Source organism: Falco biarmicus, chromosome 19, assembly GCF_023638135.1.
Source record: "Falco biarmicus isolate bFalBia1 chromosome 19, bFalBia1.pri, whole genome shotgun sequence".
Classification (NCBI taxonomy): domain Eukaryota; kingdom Metazoa; phylum Chordata; class Aves; order Falconiformes; family Falconidae; genus Falco; species Falco biarmicus.
In genome coordinates, this window is record NC_079306.1 from 642,751 (window position 1) to 662,668 (window position 19,918).

General features: G+C 46.5%; 1 protein-coding gene across 1 annotated transcript in view; it reads left to right on the forward strand.

Moving 5' to 3' along the window:
• LOC130141295 (cyclic AMP-dependent transcription factor ATF-7-like) overlaps positions 1–19,918 on the forward strand; it is a 69,727-nt gene that overhangs the window by 7,860 nt on the left and 41,949 nt on the right. The window contains 5 exon segments of the mRNA XM_056322156.1: positions 7,264–7,340; positions 9,627–9,718; positions 10,721–10,857; positions 11,071–11,153; positions 13,114–13,182. Coding sequence (XP_056178131.1) covers positions 13,135–13,182 — 48 coding nt within the window. The 5' untranslated portion in view covers positions 7,264–7,340; positions 9,627–9,718; positions 10,721–10,857; positions 11,071–11,153; positions 13,114–13,134.

Sequence of the window (19,918 nt, forward strand, 5' to 3'; positions counted from 1 at the left end):
TGCGTGCGTCTTGGAGAGTCTGCCTTTAGAGTGTCTGTTTACTCTGTGTGCTGTCGTGCTACAAATTTGAACCTGCTGGAAGCAATGCCAGAAGCATTTCCTACCTGGTGATCTCCGCTTGGAGCCTTTCTTTCTGCAGGCTGCAAGGATTCAGTTGGTTGTGGTATGAAGGAGGAAGGAAAAGCTTGTTGCCTGAGGCTGTGAGGAACATTTGTGCCATGTTGCTTTGGCTAGAGTTGGATGTGGATGTGCTCTCACCTTTGTTGCTCCAGGTTCACACTTAGATTGTTACCTCTGGGTCTGGCCAAAGGTGCAAGGTCTGCTCTGATAGCAAAGGTGACAGCAGTGGTGGGAATTAAGTGGAGGCTTGTCTGACCTCAGTGGAGAGCCTCAGGGACTTCCAGGTAATTCCTCCCATTTTGGAGGAGGTCCTGGAACAGCAAGTTCATGATAAATCGTGCCTGGGGCCTTGCTGCTTGTTGCAGCGTGGAGGCCAGGTGCTGTGTTTGATGGGACCTGGTAGGTGCTCCCATCAAATGCTCTGCCTAGGTGCTGCCGATGAGTCCTGCTCTGTCTGCTGTCAGGGTCTTGCAGTTTGGATTCTCCCTGGTGTCTTAGGGTAAATACCTTGGGGACATCCTGTACAGTCCATCTTTCTTCCAGAAGCTGGGAGGGGAAGCACAGCTTTGGCATGTGAGTGATTGGTAGATGGTCCTTCTCCATCTTCTTGCCTGGGGAGGTTGCTGACTTGCTGGTTTAGGTTGGATTTTGTCTTGTGTTCATCAAAGGCTTCAAAACCCTTTGGACAGATGCCTCTTCATATTAGAAATCTAGTCCTTGGCACCTCACTAGAGAAACCTTGCTTGTGTTAAAGCATGTTTTGCCAAGCTATGGCTGCCTCAGCGACGTTTGGCAAGGATTACTTGAAGTAGGTATTTGAAGAGCAGCAGCTACTTCTCTCTCAGAAATCTGATCATGAAAGGAGGAGCATGAGGATTGTGCTGTTAGTGTGATGGAATCTGACCTCTCAAAGGTACCAAACTCGGGAAGTGCTCATGAGGCATCTGCACACCGGTGTCCCTCAGCTCATGTCGGAGAGCATAAGGACCTCGCAAAGATAGTTCTAGATTGCTCGAGCTTCTCGCAGTTGGTCTCACTTGGCTTTTCTCATCACGGTGTTCCGCAGAGATTTTAAAAAACCCAGTATCCTTCCCTTTGTGCAGCCCAGACCTGTGGCTCAGCTGGGCCCCAGCCATGCTGAGACGACATGAGAGTTTCTCTGACACCTTGCTCTGGAGTTGGAGGCCAGGCCAGATCTGATCTGGAGGCTGGCCAGTGTGAGGAGGCTCTTGGACAATGGAGCTTCTATAATGGTTTTTATCCTGCCAGAACCTAATGTGGAGGCAACGTTAACAAATTACACTTCTTGTTATGGTAACGGTAAACTCGTTGCTGTTTATAAAAGGGTTATAAACGGTGTAAGTTGTGTGGTTGGGAGGGCTGGTGGAAGCTGTGGTGGGAAAAGCCTCCTAGCTGTCTGGAGCTCTTGGCTGTGAGGGGGGTTTGCTGCTGTAACTGCAGGGAAAAGCTTTCCTGGTCTTAGCAAAGTCCGTCATGGCTGGTGCACATGGCTTGGGGCCCGTGTTGCTCCTTTTGCTGGAGTTTGGTTTACGTTTGACAGGATGCTGACAGTGCCTCCCTATCCCATTGCTCGCACACTTGAGAGGAGGAGGGCGCAACTCTCGCTCATGGCTGTTGCTTCATGTGAGGTTTGACCCTCTTCCCAAAGCATGTAGAAATACTCTTTGCACTCAGGCTGTTAATTTGCTCCGGTGTGAGCTGAGGAAAGCTGCTTTTTCTGTCACTTTAGGGCCAAATGTCCTGCTTGGTAGGAAAGATCGTTCTTCTGATAGCAGCAAGTGCAGCTCATGGGGGTGGTGAAGCTCCAAGGCTGTTTTAAGGCACTAGCAAGTGAGAAGCGAGGGTGTTGTGCATCTTTGATGCTATCGAGGTGATAGTTCTGACTGTTTGGGGATGCTCTTGTGGCTCGGAGATCCTCTACGAGCTTCTCGGCAGCACTGAGCACCCAGAAAGGTACAGTCAGGTGGTAAGTGGTTGGACTTTGCTTTCACCCTCTGCTGTAGGTTAACTTGTAACGACTTGTTAAATACTGTATGTCTGTTGGAGATTTACTTCAAGTGAGTTCCTTGCCAATATTCCAGTTTATACAGTTGGGTTTGCTTTATCAAGCTTATAAAGCATAAGGGTGTTGTGCCGCTAAAGCAGATTTTATAGCGTCGGCTTTTGGCCTTCTTTCCCAGTTGACAATTTTAAGCTCTCTTGTAGCTTTTTGGTTACAAAGCAAACATTCGAACTCCTTCTCTTACACCCCAAAATAACTTTAAAGTCAAAGCCTAGGACTGACAGCAGCCTGTGCGTTTTCACTAAGCTTGGTGGTGGCCTCTCCCTATAAAATTTAAAATCTTTCGCAATGTGTGTAGTAGCTGGCAATAGTCAAACGGAGATCTGGGCACCCAAAGGTGCAGAAACAGCTCTGTTCCTAAGTCCCTACAGGCACCTAATGTAGTTTGAGAGTCAGCAATCATTCACCAGTGGAAATTAGGTGCCAAATTGACTACTAGGCAGGCTGGGTGCCTAGCCCTCTGCCTTGCAGAGCTAACCCTGCAACAAGGAAGCCTAGATGTTAAAAGTGGCTTTTTTTTGTTGTTGTTAAGAAAGAACTTGACCTGTTTGGTTTTTCCGCACTTCATGGTGGGTTATGGTGCTCCAAGCCATCTCTGCGATGTGGTATGTTAATCCAGGCAAGCATGGGGAACGCTGATGCCGAACCCCAGGCAAGTGCTATGGCAGGACGGGGTTCCCTTCCATGCGTTTTCGGGGTGCAGCTGCCTCTGTGACCCTGCCGATCCCAGCCTTTTCAGAGCACTGTGTGCTGAATATTCATTTCGATTTGTCAGGAAGCTCGAGGCATAGAGCTGTTAATGACTGCACTTAGAAAAATAATAAAGAGCCTTTCCTGGAACAGTCTCAAAGCAACATGTTTCCTTCCTTGCATTTTAGTGGGAAATCTCTTACTATTTTTGAGAGCTTGGGGCAGTGCCTTATGCTTCCTTCTCTTTTGGCTAGCAGAGTAGAAATGGCTGTCTTAGTCTTTCTTTCCCTTGTACTTGCCAGAAAGCAGTTTGGGTTTTGATTGTAACCAACCTCTCTTCCAGTTCCAGCTCCCAGTGGCAATTACAGATTCTGTCTCAAGTCTGCGATCTTGTATACTCTCCTGTAGTAAGATGTATGCTACAGCACAGATTCTGTGCAGCCATCTATAATAATCTAGTTTATTGTGGTTTTATCTCTTCTTCCCAGTAGCAGTGTACTGCCTGTCCTTGGGGCTTGGTCTAGTGTCTTGAGCACTATTTGTGTTTGAATAGGCTTGTTTGTATTGCAGCTCTGGTTGTTAATGCTCTTGGCATGGCTCCCAGGTCTCAACAAAGTTACCCAAATTGATCTGGGATGGCCTTGCGACTCATTAGTCTCTGAGAATTAATCCCATGTAGCTCAGTCTCATAAAAAGTTAACTCCTAGCTCTGTTTTACCTTTTGCATTAAACTGGCATGCTAAAACTAGAGGCGCAGCAAGGAGCACAGTGACTGGATCAAGGAGAAAACACGCTTTGCCTGCCACAGGTGTAGTAGTACCCGGCCTGTACCTTGCAATAATCCCAGGTAATGAAACCTTCTGTGGGGAGACTTCTTTCTCTTTTTCGGGGGAATATGGGTATTATGATGATTTTTTGACCAACCTGGTCTAGTGGAAGGTGTTCCATGGCAGGGGGGTTGGAACCAGACAGTCTTTAAGGTCCCTTCCAACTCAAGCGTTCTATGGTCATAAGAGCACCGTTTCTGATCCAGTTCTGCCTTTGCTTCTCCTGCTGTCAGCTAAATACTGTAATTTTTCTACAAAAGTCACAGCCCTCCCTGGGTCCTGCACCCTTCTTGAAAAGTCTTTGCCCTGTTTAATAGCCTGGGACAGTTGCTAACTGGTTTTCTGTATTCCCTGTGGGTTGAAAGAAGTCTTACCTTTAGCTGCACCTTTGCTTGGACTTGTTCCTGCGTGCCTGAGGCTGGTGTCTGTGATGGGTTTTGCATCTGACTCTGAAGGGCGCTTTTTCATTTTGGAGAGTAAAACAGTTATTATCTCTGCGCCAGTACATGTCCTGCAGTGATACAGGATGGGGCAGCTGCACTGAACCATCTGGGTACCCTCTTTTTGCTTGCAGATGTCTCAGATGAACTCACTCACCCTAGAGCCCCTGCTAAAACCCATTTTGGGGCACCGGGTGCCACAATCACCACAGTGTCAGTGCTGACCCTGACACCAGGCACCCATGCAGTTATCCTGTGTGATTTGTCTGCTTTTCCTCACCACCTCTCCTTCCATCGTTGCCATAACTATTGGCAGACTATTAAAACTGATGCCAAAATTCCCCAAGTTGTCCCTTTTCACAGCACAACGCTTGAGCAATTCATTCTTTTGGAGGCTGCAAATCTGAGGGGTGAGGGAGCACGATGGGAGACTGAAGCCTTTTACTGGAATCTGAAAAATAACTATAGATAAACTCATACACAGGCAGAATATAGAGCGAGGGAGGCTTGATCTTACCTGCAGGTGTCTGCTGTCTCTTGGACACTAACAGCCCTTTTGTTTCTGTGCTGCACCTTTCACTGACAATCTTAACTTACAGTCAGTTCCCTAGGTACGTCCTTTCTCTTGATGTCCCTATCTCTAGCAATTTTCTTTCTTCTAACTCATTTTGCAGCTCATTCTTCAATCAGGTCTTCCTAGGCGAGTAAATCTTAGCAGAGAGAGACTTCTGTCAGCAGAGCATGCAGTTTGCTTTTGTTTTCTGTTCTACTTTAAGTCTATTTTTAGGAGGTTGTTCTGCAGCTCTTTTGGTTTTGTTTCATAGTTGGTGCAACCTCTAGCTTTAATTTTGTGGTCATATTAATGTAAAGTTTATCCTTATGATTTATGGGAATAAACCTTAAATGGGCTGGTACTGGTATACTGGTAAGCGCATTCGTGCTGGAGAGGGGAGCCATGCTGGCAGACTCAAAGTGGAACAGTTTTTATGTACACCCAAGTGTTCATTGGATTTAAAGTATTTCAGTTTGTCTGCAAGGCACAGATGCAAGAGTGTTGGGCACAAGCATGCCTGCAATAACAATGGTCACATGCAAGTATGACAATAGAGCTTTATTTTTAGAGGATTTTTCATACCACCTCTCTCCCCCAATGTTCAGCAGTTAATGACCTGGCAGTTTCTTCCATCTTACCACTGAGGTTTAAGGAAAAGGTTGTGTGGTTTTTTGGGTGGGGTGTTTTGTTTTTTTTTTTTTTCAGGGATTTGAGGTGATCGGGGCTGGGGGGGGAGTGCTTTCCAGTTGGGAGCTGTGAGGGTCCCAGTGTTGGACACAGGAGATGCTGGGCCACCATCGGAGGCAGCTGGACATAGGAGGGTCCTCAGAGGGGATGTAGAGTTACTTGCTCATGACTTTCGCAAACCAGAAGAGGCGTGACTCAGACTTACAAATCTTGGCTTGAGACTGATTCTAGACCTCAGCTGCTTGTCAGTAGTTCAGCTGGAACAGGTCCATAAAAGCTACGAACACAAAAACCCACGCTGCTCATATCTGGATCCTGACGCGCGTTAGGGCAGCTGAGTGTCCTTACCACCAGGGCACGGGGTATTTGTGGGAACGTGCACTTGTGAACATGTGGCTGTGGGTAATGCTACTAAAGACAATTAAGAATCTGACTGTGGCCCTTTCTGTGGCATCAGCCTGGTGCTGCCAGCCAAAACCATGACTTGACCTGTGGCTACAGACATACCTCAAACTCCTCCTCTGTAAAGCTACAATAGTGCGTTGGAAAGGATAGAGAGCATCGTGGATGAAAGGATCCATAAATGCCAAATGTGCTTTTGAAAATGTGTATCCTGCTTCTGGTGTCTCTTCCTAAACTGTTTCCAAATTGAAGTTTGGAAAATGGGTTCCATGAGGTGCCAATGCACATCCTGGGGGAAATCCTTTTCAGGAAGGCTGGTCTTTCATTGCTGTTGTTGATGCATGTAATATGTCTTAATTCCTTTTGAGGGAGTTAAAATATTACCCCTAGGTGTCTGTCTAGACTAGGATAACGGGCTTCGTTTTTTCTTAATGGGTTCGTTAACATGCTTTGGGACCACTTCAGTTTATGGACTGATATACCAGGGGGAAAGTAGCATATGGGCTGACTTTAATATCTGTAGGAAGAAAAGTGGAAATTTTGATTATTGAGGTAAGCAAAACCAGCTTATCCCCAGACCAGTGTCCCAGTCAAGTTCTTCCTTGGAAACAAGAGGGTGTGGTGGGCAGCTCAGTTCATTTGGATGGGACAGGGCGGTTTCAGCTTTCATGAGATACTTGCAGCCTTTTCCCTTCCAGCTCCTGCAAATACCAACAGCCTGTTGAGATGGGTAAAATACATATTTTAAAGGTTGTAACATCGTCCTGTCTATGTATGAACCTGGGCATCACTGTTAACCCCTCTAGAACTTCACACCTAGGTTGTGGTTCACTGCCAACTTTAAAATTATACCTTTTGTTAAAGTACCTGCCAGCTAATGCCCTTATGCAGGGACGGAGTAGGGAATCGGCATGACTGGCTTGTGTGTGTGGGGGTGCTGGCGGGGGGAAAAGGCATGACAGAAATTCAGCAGTAACGGTGGGAAAAGGCAGAACTTTCTGGCGCACAATTCTCCCTGGCCAACAGGAGATGGGGAGCCTGGCGGGAGGAAACAGGCTGTTGACTAAACAAGTAGAAGGTCCCAGACTGGAACTCCCTCATGCTTCCCATCCCTGCAGCTCGTTTGCACTCTTGCTTCCTGGTGGACTTCTGTGAAGAGTCATAGGGAAGGACAATAAAGCAACTTCAAAAGCATGTGGAGCTTTATGTCCCTAAAACGGTGGTGGAGAGGTGTGTGTGAATCTCCTCCAAACTGCGATATTCTTTGTCATCACGACATTGGCAAAGGCTTGTCCAGCTCTGACTGGGGCCTCGTGCAGCTCTTTGGGAAGACCCTCCTCTCTTCCTTCCATCATGTAGAAGGAGGCGCAGCGGGCACTGTGGCATGTAGCCTCCTCCTGTACTGGCACTGATGCTGCAGGTAAAACTCTTCACCTCCATCTGTCTGCCTTCCCTTTGCAGGGGCTTGCCTAGATCAGGGATCCTCACGGCAGCCTTGGATTGCAGTTGATCCTGTCTATGCCAGGCATTGCAAACAGGTTAGTTAAAACATAGTTCTAAATATATTTAATCTGAGGTGATAGGTATATATTCTGAAACGTGAAGAAGACCTTCTGTTAGGCTTAAACTTTGAGAGGAGAAAACAGTTCAGAAGTGGTAAGTAGCCTTGTCAGTGTAGCTGTATCACGGCCTGTAGGTCTCCTCATACCCATTGCAGGGGTGAATTGCCACCTTCTTCATTGCTGAGAGCAAGCTCTTGCACCCAGGTTTAGCCAGTGATAGATTTCTCATTTATGAGCCTCCATGGTTCTAAGGGAATTTTGTATGGTTTGAGTTCTGCAGGTGCTAATTTGATATTTTGATTTGTTTGGGGGTTTTCTTTTTTAATTCTCTTGACTCTTCACGAGGGAATTCTTCCAGCAAGTTTCAGGTGGGTCTGCTGACTGAATTATTTATTAAGTAATCTGCAGCATGCTTGGTGTATTGCACACAAAATTGATGTGGTGTCTGCACCACCACGTTCACACTCTTGACTCAGATTTTTCCAAAGCCTCAAAGTAGATTGCCTCCAATTCTTTCTTCATCAGACCAATAATGATCTCCAAAACAATGTCTTGTAGTTCTTCTGAACTTAATAGAAGCCCTCTGCTATCAGTAAGGCCTCAGGCTGCCCAAATGCTCTCTTGTTAATGGACATTTAAAACACGCTGCCTCATAGCACATGCAGCAAAATACTTAACTTTATTGCACATCAGCTGTGACTTGATTACTCTTTCTGGTAGAAATGCATGTGATCCCTCCCAGCTAAGGACTTGAATTAACAAGTGGCTTTGCGCACAGGTTCCTTGTGGAATCAAAACTTTGAGTATCTTCATACCCTACAAATGCAGTTCATGCAGCGACTGAATAAGTGGAGCCTGCATGGGTGTGCATTTAACCTAGAGGGTTCGTTTTCTCTAGCCACAAAGCAATCGTAAGCGGGATGGCCAGGATCACAGCAGATGGCAGTGGTGGAGCTGGGAGTGGGGCTTGGGTGAACATCGCTCTCTGACTCTGTCTCACTTTGTTTGCAAAAAGAGCCTCTCGTCTCACGGATGCTATCACGGCACGTACCTCCTGTGTCAGCTCGGTGTCAGCCCAGCATCCTGGCATGCACTGAACCACTCCGCAGAGTATTTCTCATTTATCTCAATGCCAGAAGTAGGAAGAGGCGATGTTCCCAACAAATAAAGAACAAGATTAACTTCAGGAAAAAGTTGTCATTGCTGCCTCGGTGCTGACACCCTTGGATAAGCATTGCTGGAGAAATGGTGAAGTGTGGCAGTTGTCCTGGCCACACTTGTCCAGCTTTGCAAACATCCTCTTGCAATGCTGCAGTTGCTTTGGTGAGGAGTTAAAAGGTGCGGTTGGAGCTGGGAATGAGATCCATTACAGAGCAGATGCACTCTTGGAAGCAAAGCTCGTGTTTATTCTGTTTTTCTGCATGCTGTGCTTGCTCCAGAGGAGTTGCTTCTGTTGAGAGCGCTGCTCTATACAAGCTAGTCATCAGAAAATTTGTATCTTAAATACCCTGTGCAAACTCCAAGGGGTGCCTGATTATCAGCACAACACACACTTGAGACTGCTGCTTTGAAGTGTGGCTTTGGGTTTGCTTCTTTTTACAGACAGCCTATAGGTTATTTGCATGAGTTAATAAGGCAAGGGAGGAAGAAAAACACATACAGACTTGGGGAGCACAGTCTGTTTTGGTTGAAAATGGTCTCTTCAGTTTTCTGTGAGACGGCAGCTGCTTGTCAGGTCTGTGCTGACAGAACTTTGAAGCACGCTTCAGTAATCTGTCTGCATTTCTCTGCTTCCCCTTGCTGTTTCCAACATGCTAAAAATCATCAAAACAGTGAAATACTGTCCCGCGGCTGCAGGAAGAGGAATGAGAATGTGTTCCCAGTATCCAATCATCTGCTTATTCTGCCTGTTCTTAAGAATAGAATTTATTGAAGCAATTTATCCTGACTAAATGTGATATAAATCTGAGCACATGTATGTACATACCAGTCATATTCTGTAGTGAATGAGCAGCTAAATCTTTCTTTAAAGAATGAGTGAATCCTCCTGACACTTTGCAAGATCGAGTAAACTGAGGTTTTTGCCATGTGTTGGTTCCGATTTTTTTTTTAATAGAGCTGCTTGTTTTGCTATCAGAAGTAGCTGGCAGGCAGCCTGAAATGCCATTGGGTTTTTGCTTTGTTTTCCTGCTCTCAGTTTCAGTTAGTGTTATCGAAGCACTGGGAGTGACAGCTGATCCATTTCTTTAATTTCCTAAATAGCTTTTCTATACATTGGAAGCATAAATACGAGGTAGAGAGACCCCTGAAGTTCTTCATGTTGGCGAAGGCAGCAGGCTGCTTAAGTGACAGTGGTAAGGACAATCTCTGACCTCTGTTAATTAAAAAAGCATAGGGTTGGCTGCCCTGTGAAATACAGCAGTCTCCCTCCGTAATAATTATGCTGCGTGTTTAACAATAAGATTTGTTTGTTGATGGAATAAACACATCCCTAACCTCATCCCACGCAACTGAGTTTAAATGTAGGAGGGTGATTTAAACAGTCTTCAAACACCTCCAGCACCAGCCTGACTTTGACAGGAAGGGGCATAACAACTGTCCTCTAAAGTTTTGTGACTTTGCTGCTGTCTCAATGTCGTAGCTCCTAACTTGAAGCTGCTTCATCACTTGACAGTTGCTGAATGCGGTGCTGGACTGGCAGAGACTTCTGGGGTTTGTGATTAGTTTGAGAACAAACTGTAAAAACTGACGCCCCAGGCTCCCTTTGTAGACCAGTTCACCAGCATACCTGGCTGCAAGGACTCTTGAGAGGAGCTTTCAGGCTCTCGCGTGGCCTCGTGCTCAGCTTGCTGGAGGTACGTATGGTCACGCCTGGTGCTGCTTACACTCTAAGTGCCGTTCAAACACAAACCTGTGAGCCCACCAAGCACAGAGTTGTGGCCCTGGCTTTTGTAGGCAGGTAACCTGTTTGTCAAAGCCTGCACAAATCGTTGACTGAATAGGAGTTAAGAATTCTGGAACTAATGACACATGCTTCTACCTTCAGCTTGATAGACAACACTGGCTGCAGCTTCTGGGAGCCTGGGCCGTGCCAGAAGCCGTGGGACAGATCCTTGTCTCTTATGGGCAAGGAAGACGGGTGCACAGTGAGATGAGTGATGATGTGACTGTCAGGAGGGGGAAAACTAACGCCCAGGCTGCCCAAGACAGCAATATTTGACTTTTATTTGGTCTGTATCCTGATACGATAGTCTTACCTGCCACCATACTGCACAGGTGATGGTAAAATAACTCTAGCAGTCATCAAGTTGATGTGTCCTTTGTCTGATCTGACTTCTCTGGTTATTTTCTTACAGAGAGAGTTGTAGTGAGGCTGCCCTCTGCTAGGAGTGGGTGATGAAGGGCTGAGCACTCTTGACTCATTCAGAGCTGCAGCGTTTTGTGCAGCTACCTGGAAGGTTCGGTTGCAGTGGTTTTTGGACCCCAAGCACAGGTGACAAAGTGTTTAATCAGTTCTGTGCTTCTCTTCTTTGCGGTGTCAGAGAGTTGGTCTGAGCAGTGGTTTGGTACTACAGGAAGGTTTGGCCTCTTCATCCCTCTTTGCTGGAGGCTGCTTTTGCATGTTAAAGCTTCCTGAGGAAGCCTGGGTTTCTCTGTGCCTTCAGAACAGGTCATACGTAACAGCAGCTCCTGTGTCCACTGTTAGATGCAGCAGATGCATGGAAGTCAGCTACGTCAGGGCCTGAAGGAGATTACTCTTGGAGGAGGATCAGTTTGCTGTGGGTGGAGGTGAGATCCCAGTTTGTTTAGCAGGCAAGAGCAATGGTTCAGTATTTTGGTTTCTCCTGGTCTAGAGCTCTTGCAGAAGTTCAGAAGGATGGTACAAAGAGTCCTGTCTTTAATGTGTCCTTGTCTTGCTGTCATCTGTGCCTGTGTCACCTCAAGGCTAGCCTTCGCCAGGATTTAATCTTCTGGTGAAGATACGGAGCTGCTGTTATCTCCTGCGAGTTCTGCAAGCCCCTTGTCACTTCTGTGGGCTTTTCTGAGGGGGCTGCTGTTGTGGGTGGATGTTCCTGGCCATCTTTATTGCTTTTATTATTACGCTCGTCCTATGCTAGGGAGCGTTTTGGCTGCTCGCCTGTTCCATTTGTGAGAGGGCTATTTATCCTTTTGTGAGTTCGTGTTTGCATAGGCCATGCAGTTTTGCTTAAAAAATCCAAACATAGTCTAGTGTAGTGGAAGTCTCTCCCCTTTTTGTGGGAGAAGAACTGGCAGCTGCTTTCTCATAACTTTTGGTTGTTGCTGATGTGTGCTGCGGCTGAGCCAGTGCTTGAGGAGGGGAATTCCACCTCCTGTAGCCACCCATTTTAGCTGCACACTGCCCTAGCATGTGGCAATAGAAAAATAACCTTTTTTTTCACGTTGAGCAATAATTGATTTCGGTGTCTTTTTCAATAAAAGCAAAAGGGGACTGTTTTCTGTAGCACATGCATTCACCCTCTGCTGCTAAGTTGCATTCTTGGAGCACTTTCTCATATAGCTCCTAAAAATAACAAGTCTCCCCACCCTCTTGCTGCTGCTCAGTGCGTGTGCATGTATTAATGGTTAGAAATGCAAAAAGCTAACTAAAAGAGCCTGTGTCTTCGTGAACGCGTTTTGGCCGCATTCGGGTTTCATTTCTGCTCTTGGCTGTAGCAAGCTGACATGCGTCGCTGCAGCCAAGTGCCGAACTTGGAGTAAGAGATGCTGGAAGCAACATGAACAGCCAGAACATGTTCGCACAGTAAACCCCCTGAAGAGATAGCATTTGCTTTATTATAGCTTTTTAAAATCCTGCTATAAAAATATCAGTGGGTGGAGGGAACCATTATTTCTTGAATTTGAGGTGGTGGGGGTTACTTTATTTACTCTTATTTTTTATTAATAAGAATAGCTTCACTTGTAGCATAATAGGACTGAGTGTTTTGTTATCCTTGGCTATAATCTGTGATAAACTACCCCTGCCATCAGCCTTGTAGTTTACCCACTAGGGAGCCAGATTATTGCCTTGTAAAACGGAGCACCACTCCTATAATCCCTTAATTAATTAAATGACAAATTTTAGTTCTCTCCCATTGAAAATATAACTTGTACATAGAGAGGACTTGGATTTATTTGATCACTTCTTGGTTGCACTTTGTTTTTTTTCCTGTAGATTGTCACTGTCTTTGCTTATGTGTCTGTGCTTTCTACTGTAAACGCTGCGGGAGGGCGAAGCAGGCTGGGCCCTTCCTCAGCACCCGCTGTTGGGGGGGGTCTTTTGTAGGTCTTTGCAGTGCCAGGTGGTCCTTTGTGAGAGATGAGCGTTGTGCCTATCTTGCAGGTGGTGACAGTGAGCTGGGAAAGTCCTGTGGCCCTCCGGAGAACTGCTGGTGGGCCCTGGTGGGAGCCCAGGCGTGGAGAGCTCCTGCTTCTTCCCTACCCACTGGCCCGCACTGTCTCACTGTCACAGTTCCCAATGAGCCCTTCTGGTGTGACGCAGCACCTTCTCTTCATACGTGAAAAATTGACTGGGCCCTCCGAAGTCTTATTCAAACTTGGGTTGCATTAATTTCTCTTCCCTGATTGTGTCTAGGGCACAATGAGATCCTCCTTCTCTGCAAGCACAGCATTGATTAATTACAGCCCTGCAAAGGGCAGCTTCTGATCTTGATATTTTTAATTTTTTTTGGCTTATTTAACAATTTCCTCTTCTCTCCTCTCTCCTCAGCTTAGCTCAGCTGCATGAAATATGGGAGACGACAGGCCGTTTGTGTGCAATGCCCCCGGCTGTGGACAGGTACGTTTACAGTATACTTTATTGTGAATGTGTCGTTGTGAATCAAAGTGGCTGTTTTATCACTGAGGCAAAGAGTTTAAAGCCGGTGTTTTACGTGATCACTGGAGGTAATCAGATCAGAGGATTTGCAGTGTGTAAATCCAGGTTATGAGCAAGTGCAGGCACTCCAAAGTAATGAAATCTGCCTTGCTTTGTGGCGTATTGTTATTCTGCTGGTGTTTTCCGTGAGACCCATCCAGCCCAGAGAAAACATGCTGATCTCCTGTTAATGTTTTCTGATAACATTGCTCATCTTCTTTCAAGGCTGTTTAACCAAAGGACAGATATTCCTTCTCTGCTGGGATGAGTTAGCAGCTATAGCATATTCTGTAAAGCAGCTGAGAATGTGACAGTTGATGGTTGGTGTTATGCGAACCCCAAACTGCCGTAGTCTATTTTGGGCTTGCAAAAAAAAAAAAAAAAGACGACCCATTGTGAATTTTTCCTCTGCGGACAGCATGCTAGAGTTGGCTATGGCCTTGCAAAACTTTTTGTCCCTTTCCTAGGGCAAATGCTTATTGCTCTGAATGAGTCACATCCCCTTTTCAGTCATCCGACCTTCCTCGTGGGCTCGCCTGCCTGCGAAGGCACCTTCCCATTGCGTTTTGCTTGGTTCTGCAATGAAGCTAACGCTTCCCCAAAGCTGGGCTCAGGGTCACTCCGGCGCTCAGTGGTGTCTTGGCAGCTCGCACGCCGTGTTAATGGGAGGAACAGGGGGATTGTGCAATTACTGCTGGGGCTGTTTTAATGGGAGCCATTAGAAATTGGGGCTTCTGTGGAAGTACAGCCCTGTGGAGAGTCCAGGGAGAATTCGGTTTGTCTGTTCTGAAGCATTTGAACCTCAAAATGCTAAGATGCCTTTTGTAGGGGAAGGAGGGGGAAGGAATTGTGGCTTTTAATTAGATATTAAGTGCTGTGCACACAGTTTTCCTGGCTGCAACCGTTGGATGTCAGGTTGCCAAACTGTTATGGCTGTGACGCATTTGGGAGCTCTAACCGATCCCAGGGCACTCACCCCGTCCCCTGTTCCCCCTCAGTTCTTCAGTGTATTTAATACCTTAAATGTCTCTTGTGGGTCTCTCAATTGAAATTAAAGATAATTCTGCGTCCCCAGGGCACGTCCTCTGAGACTGCATGTGAATTCTGTGACGCATTTATTTTTATAGCACAGAAATGGGTCAAAAATCTCATCTGGTAACTCTTGGAGATGGGGGCTCTTTAAAAATACACAATTAGGACTTCTCAGCTTTTTGATCATTCTGGCACTAGTCTCGTCTGAAGCATTCTCTATCCGCTTGCAGGTGATCTTCCTCTTCCCCCCCCCCCCCCCCCCCTTTTTTTTTTTTTTGTTGGAAGCTGCTTTTTATCTTGAACTTCTTTGCCTGTGAAATTGTGCAAGTCATTTATAAAATGTATTAGCTGTATTTGAGCACTTAATGATGTGAGGACTTCAATCATACAACCTTAAAATCGGATTCAAACAAGCAATTAAGGCAAACAACAATGTATTTAAATTTAATCTCCCACAATCTCCCACAAATGACATATAAAGGTGGTTGCTTCCTCCTTTCGCTGTTCCAGACTGCTGCTTATGGGTAATTCTGACAATTCTTCATGTTAATATTGAAATGTTAGAATCCGGGTAATTCATACCGGTATGATTCATTGTGATCTAACCTGACCTCATGCACAGTTTCCTAGAACGTCCTTCAATACCTGTTCAAACCAGAGCATGTATTAAACAGTGATGATCCAAGCTTGATTTAAAATATTTCCAGTGATGGAAAATTCACCACAGCCCTTGGTTAAGTTTTTCTAATAGTTAATTGCTCTCACCGGTAAGGAAAAATTATGCCTTATTTCCAGTCTAAACCTGTTCGGCTGCAGCTTCCAGGCTATGGAGCTTGTTAATTTTTGTTTGTCAGACAGAAGATCCTTCCCATCAAATTTGTGATGTCTGTAGGTGTTTGCTGATCGACCGAGTCATCCCTTAAACAGTCATTCAGACTAACTAAATACACAGAGCTCTGAGCATCTTCCTGTAAGTCCTGGTGTCTTCTGTGCATTTTTTTTTGTCCTCTAATATGTACATATCAGCTTCACATTGAAGGTTTTTAAGAGCACTTACAAATCCAGCTCATCGCTAACATGCAGCAGTACTGCCATAGAAGTGCAGTGGTACCCAAGAGCTGTACAGACAGTCATAGAAGGATCATCAGCTAAAATTAATGTTTGGTGAGATGTGCTTTCTGGGGCAAGCAGAGTACAATCGCTGCGACGAGCTGGACAGGGTAGAGCAATTGGTAGCTTTGAATATTAAAAATAAATCCAAATTTGAAGTTGGGGGGCTGGTGGTGACCAGCAGCTGTCTGCAGGGCTCAGCCTCTGAAGCACATGCTGCATTGTTTCCCCCGCAGCTTGTGCTGCCTTTTGGCACTAAACCCTGACCCTTGACAAGCCGCTGTGGATCATCCCATCAGAAATGGCTTCTTCGTGTGAACCTATCTTGGTTCATTCCCTCATTCCTAAAGATCGAGACCCCTGTCTTCAAACATAGGGGGCAAGAAGGGAGGCATCAGCTCAGTGTGTTCTGGTACAGAGACATCCTGACCTTTCCACAGGCGCTCAGTGCCTATGGATCCCATCAGAGTCTGTGTGATCCAGAGGTTTGAGCTTTCCGGGGGGTAATTGTGTTTTTTTCACCCAGGCACACAAATGCACTCTCAAGCAGTGCTGTATTGCTTACAGCACGGGAAACTTTTTTTCTTTTTTCCCCAGCTCAAAAGCCAGCCAGACTGTGGCTGGCACTGCAGAGGGAGACTTCCTTGCAGGATTAAGCCTTCCCGCCCCCCCCCCCCCCCCCCCCCCCCCCCCGCCTCATTCTTTTAAGACCTTTGGGTGCATTTTGCTTAGGAAAAAAGCCGCTTGAGTGGGAGGATGTTGGTGGCTGTTGAGCCTCTTGGGTTATCAGGGTCAGTGGTTTTGGGATAACGCCAGGATATTGGGATTTATCCTTTTGCTGCTGTGGCTCCAGCCTCTGTTCCTTTCTCTTGTTTATAAACCTCTGATCCCGTGCCCAATCCATTAGCAAGTTTTTATCCCTGCATATTCCAGTTCTTTTGGATACTCCTGTTGGAGGGGTGCGCTCTGGTTTTGGTGGGCTGCTCCCATGGGAACTGGCTGCTTTGGTCCTGAGTAAATTGGGATGGGCTTCTGGATTTTACTGTCAGGTGGGCCAGCAGGTGTGGGGACAAATCACCCAGTCCTTTTCTGCTGGCTAAAATTAGTGATCTGCCTCTTGCAAATGCTGGGCTGAGACACACAGTAGCATAGGAGGTCGCGGGAGAAGGGAGAGCAGAGCCAAATTAATTTGAACAGGAGACTGGAGAGAATTACTGCAAAGTCAGTGGTGATTTTCCCCCTTAAAGGAAAAAAAAAAATATTTTGCTTCCCAGTGTAATTTCTTTGAACCATTAGCTGCTGCTTTCCCTCTGTAGCTGGTACCAGCCCCGGGTTTTTTTATGCTGTATGCCCTTCTTTCCTCCTTTTCCTTCACTGCTTCTATGTAGAAAAAGGCTGTAAAGCTTACTTTTCAGGGAAGCGAGGAGGGGCAAGAGGGAACGGCCACCGAAAATAGATGAGCAGATCTTGCTGTACCCCCCATATCATTGCAGCTAGTGGACTTCCAGTGGGTATGTAAACATGTTTTGGTTGCTAGGTCTTTAATGGTTGTTATTTTTGGATTCTGTATGTGATCGCTTCCCAACAGTGAGTCTGCTGTGACACAGCTGACTTCTAAATGTGCTGCATATACTGCTTTTAAAAAAGATTCTTCTCAAGGTCATTTATCTGGTTTCTTCTCTAAGAGGACAGGTGACATGTTTTTCCCCGAGCCCCTCTCCCCGGCCCTCTCTGCGTAGATGGAGAAGAGCTATTCTGCCACGGGGATGGGCCCCCCTGTGCCACTGTGGAGGTGAGGAGGGAGGCAGAGGCAAGCCCCTGCCTCCAAAATGTCTGCAGGGGATGTAGAGCAATGCCTCAAGTAAGGCTTTAGTTGAATCTGTTAAGTGAAACTAATCTGGGGGTGGTGTGTGCTGCTAATCATTATTAAAATCTTCTAATCCCATTTAAAACATACTGAGTGATGAAAGGTGGCCTTAGCGCAACCAAGTGTTGGCTGTAAACTTGAGCATTGCCATTAAAGTTGAAAGGTATTAACTAAGTCTGTATAATGAGACAGCTCTGACTCATTAACACAAGATAATTAAAACTTCGGCCGTCCTGTCTAAGGCATCTAGAGCAAAGGTCTGGAAGGAAGGTGGGAGCTTTGGATGCTCCAGTGCTGCTTCATGACCATGAGCTGGTGGTGGCAGAGGGAAGTCGCTCTCTGTCTGGCTCTGTATCCTCCCTTCTAAAATGGTGTTAAACCCTTCCCGGGGTGCCTGGTGGCTGATGTGGGCAGGCGAGCTGGCAGCGTGAAATGCAGGCTGGTGGGGAGACAGATGTTCCTCCCCGGCAGTCGTGCCTCTTCTGCTCCTCTCCTGAAGGCTTTGGGAGTGCTGGATGCTTGAGGCTTTATGAAGTGTCATGATGGAGGAACATCTTTATTAATAAAACTGTTTGGTCCACTCCTGTTGCCCAAACTAATGGAGGGGCCATAATACCGAATATATTCTACTGGGAGCAAGACTTTCCCGAGCCCCTGCCTCCCCACTCCATGCCGTTTCACTTTTATAAAAAGTGACACAAATCATCACTCAGGTCCTAATTCCAGTGCTACAGTTATACAGGCCATTTCCTCAAACAATCGTTTGCTTTTTAAACCCACCCTTAATTTAACAATTTATTCCCCTTAAACCCATGCCACTGAGGTGATGCTCGTGCAGTGTCCAAGAAACGCGAAGCCCAGAACTTTCACGAGGCCAGAAAATGATTTTTCTTCTTTGTGGTTTATTGTATCCTCTTATCTTGTCATATAATAGAAATAATGTTTATGGCATTGAGGCCTCAGCATCACTTGGCATTTAACCAACCTCAAAAGCAGTTTATTGCTTTGTATACTCTGCCGCCATGACCATTATCCCTTAAATCTCTATTGCTTTGTAATATACGAGGCAACAAATGGCTTCTGCGATTGGTTAAATGTGGAACTGAAGCTAAGGTGTGTTTTGTAGCTTGTATAATCCAAACGAATATAGATTATTCCTTTTATATGAGTGCTGGTGTAGAGAGGAAAAAATGGCCCTAGTCTCTTTCCAAGAAGCGGCGAGCTTTCCTTGTCACGGTTCAAACTTTCAGGTGGCCCAGGATGTGCATAATGCCTTGGCCGCTCGGAGGTCTGCCTTGGGATTTCCAGCCCTGGAGCTACCCTGTCGGCAGCCTGAGCTACGATTTGTACAGTTTATCTTCATCCCGGTTTCAGGTAGGGACCAGCTCCACCAGTGCGAGGAATGAGTCTTGTCCCTGTCTCTGCAGTTCTGTCTGTGACTGAATGCCCTTTGTGGAAACAGATTGTTCAAGACGAGCCATTGTGATTAAGAGGCAGAATAATACAGTGAAGCAAGTAGGTAGGTGTTGTAGAGCAGCCCAGAGGTAACGAGAAGAAAGTGCCCATGCCCATTTGCTTTACAACAAAGCATCTTTCTCATGCTATAATTTCAAAGGTTTGCTTTGTTACCGTCCTTCTCTCCTTCCAGTTACTGCATAAAGCAAAAGGTAAGAAAACATTCCCCGTCTCAAAGGTGCCAGGAGCCGCCTCTACTCGTGTGAGAAAATCCAAAGGGATGTCTCAGCCCTGCTGGAGCTCCCTGCCAACCCTGGCTGGGACCACGCGTGCGCAGGACACGAATGTGTTCGGTTTCAGTATGAGCGTGTACAGAAAGGAATACTTGTGTGTTGATTTAACAGCCTCTTTAGGGTCTGCCTCTTGAGACTTTGTTCCTGCAGCTTATGAAGGGAAGCCAGACAAACTGCCTAAGAAGTTCAGAGTTAAAATTGATTCTTTGAGAAACTTCAGCCCAATTGGCTACCTGCTGTTAGAGTAAACAGGAATTTAAATGGTTATTAAGCAGAGTTATGACACCCTGTCCTCCAGTAGAAATTGTTACTGTCCTGGCACAGGAACTGAGTGGGACTGGACTTGGATGCTGGCACAGGGTGTTTTTCCTAAAGAATTCAGGCTCCTAACACCCACTGATTTAATGAGGTAGGAACCGTTATGTCTTTGGAAATCTGAGCCTCATTAATCAGGAGAATGGCTTCTGTGGAGCAGGGTGGGTAGTGTCTGTCACCCTGGACAGGGCTGGTGAGAGCGGCGAGCCAGGAGCAGGACATGCAGCGGCCCCTGCCAGGGTTACGTGGCACAGCTGACATCGGGGTCTCGGCTCCAGGGGCCCCCAGGTGACCTGGGCACCGGGATGCCGTGGGGCTGGGTGCGGTGTGTCACTGGGGGACTGAGGCCAAGGGCTGGATCACACGGGAGGCAGATCCCATCCACCTGCAAGCCCTCGCAGGTGGCCCTGGGCCACTGAGACTTCCCCTGTGTGCCCAAAAGGCTTGCTCCCCACTGGGGTCGAGCCACGGCTGACGCCCCCCCTCTACACCAGCCAAATACTAAAAGGAAAAACTGTGGATGTTAACGATGGAGTGCGAATAAAATCCTTCTCGGAGCTTTTTGTTATGCTTGGGCACAGATACC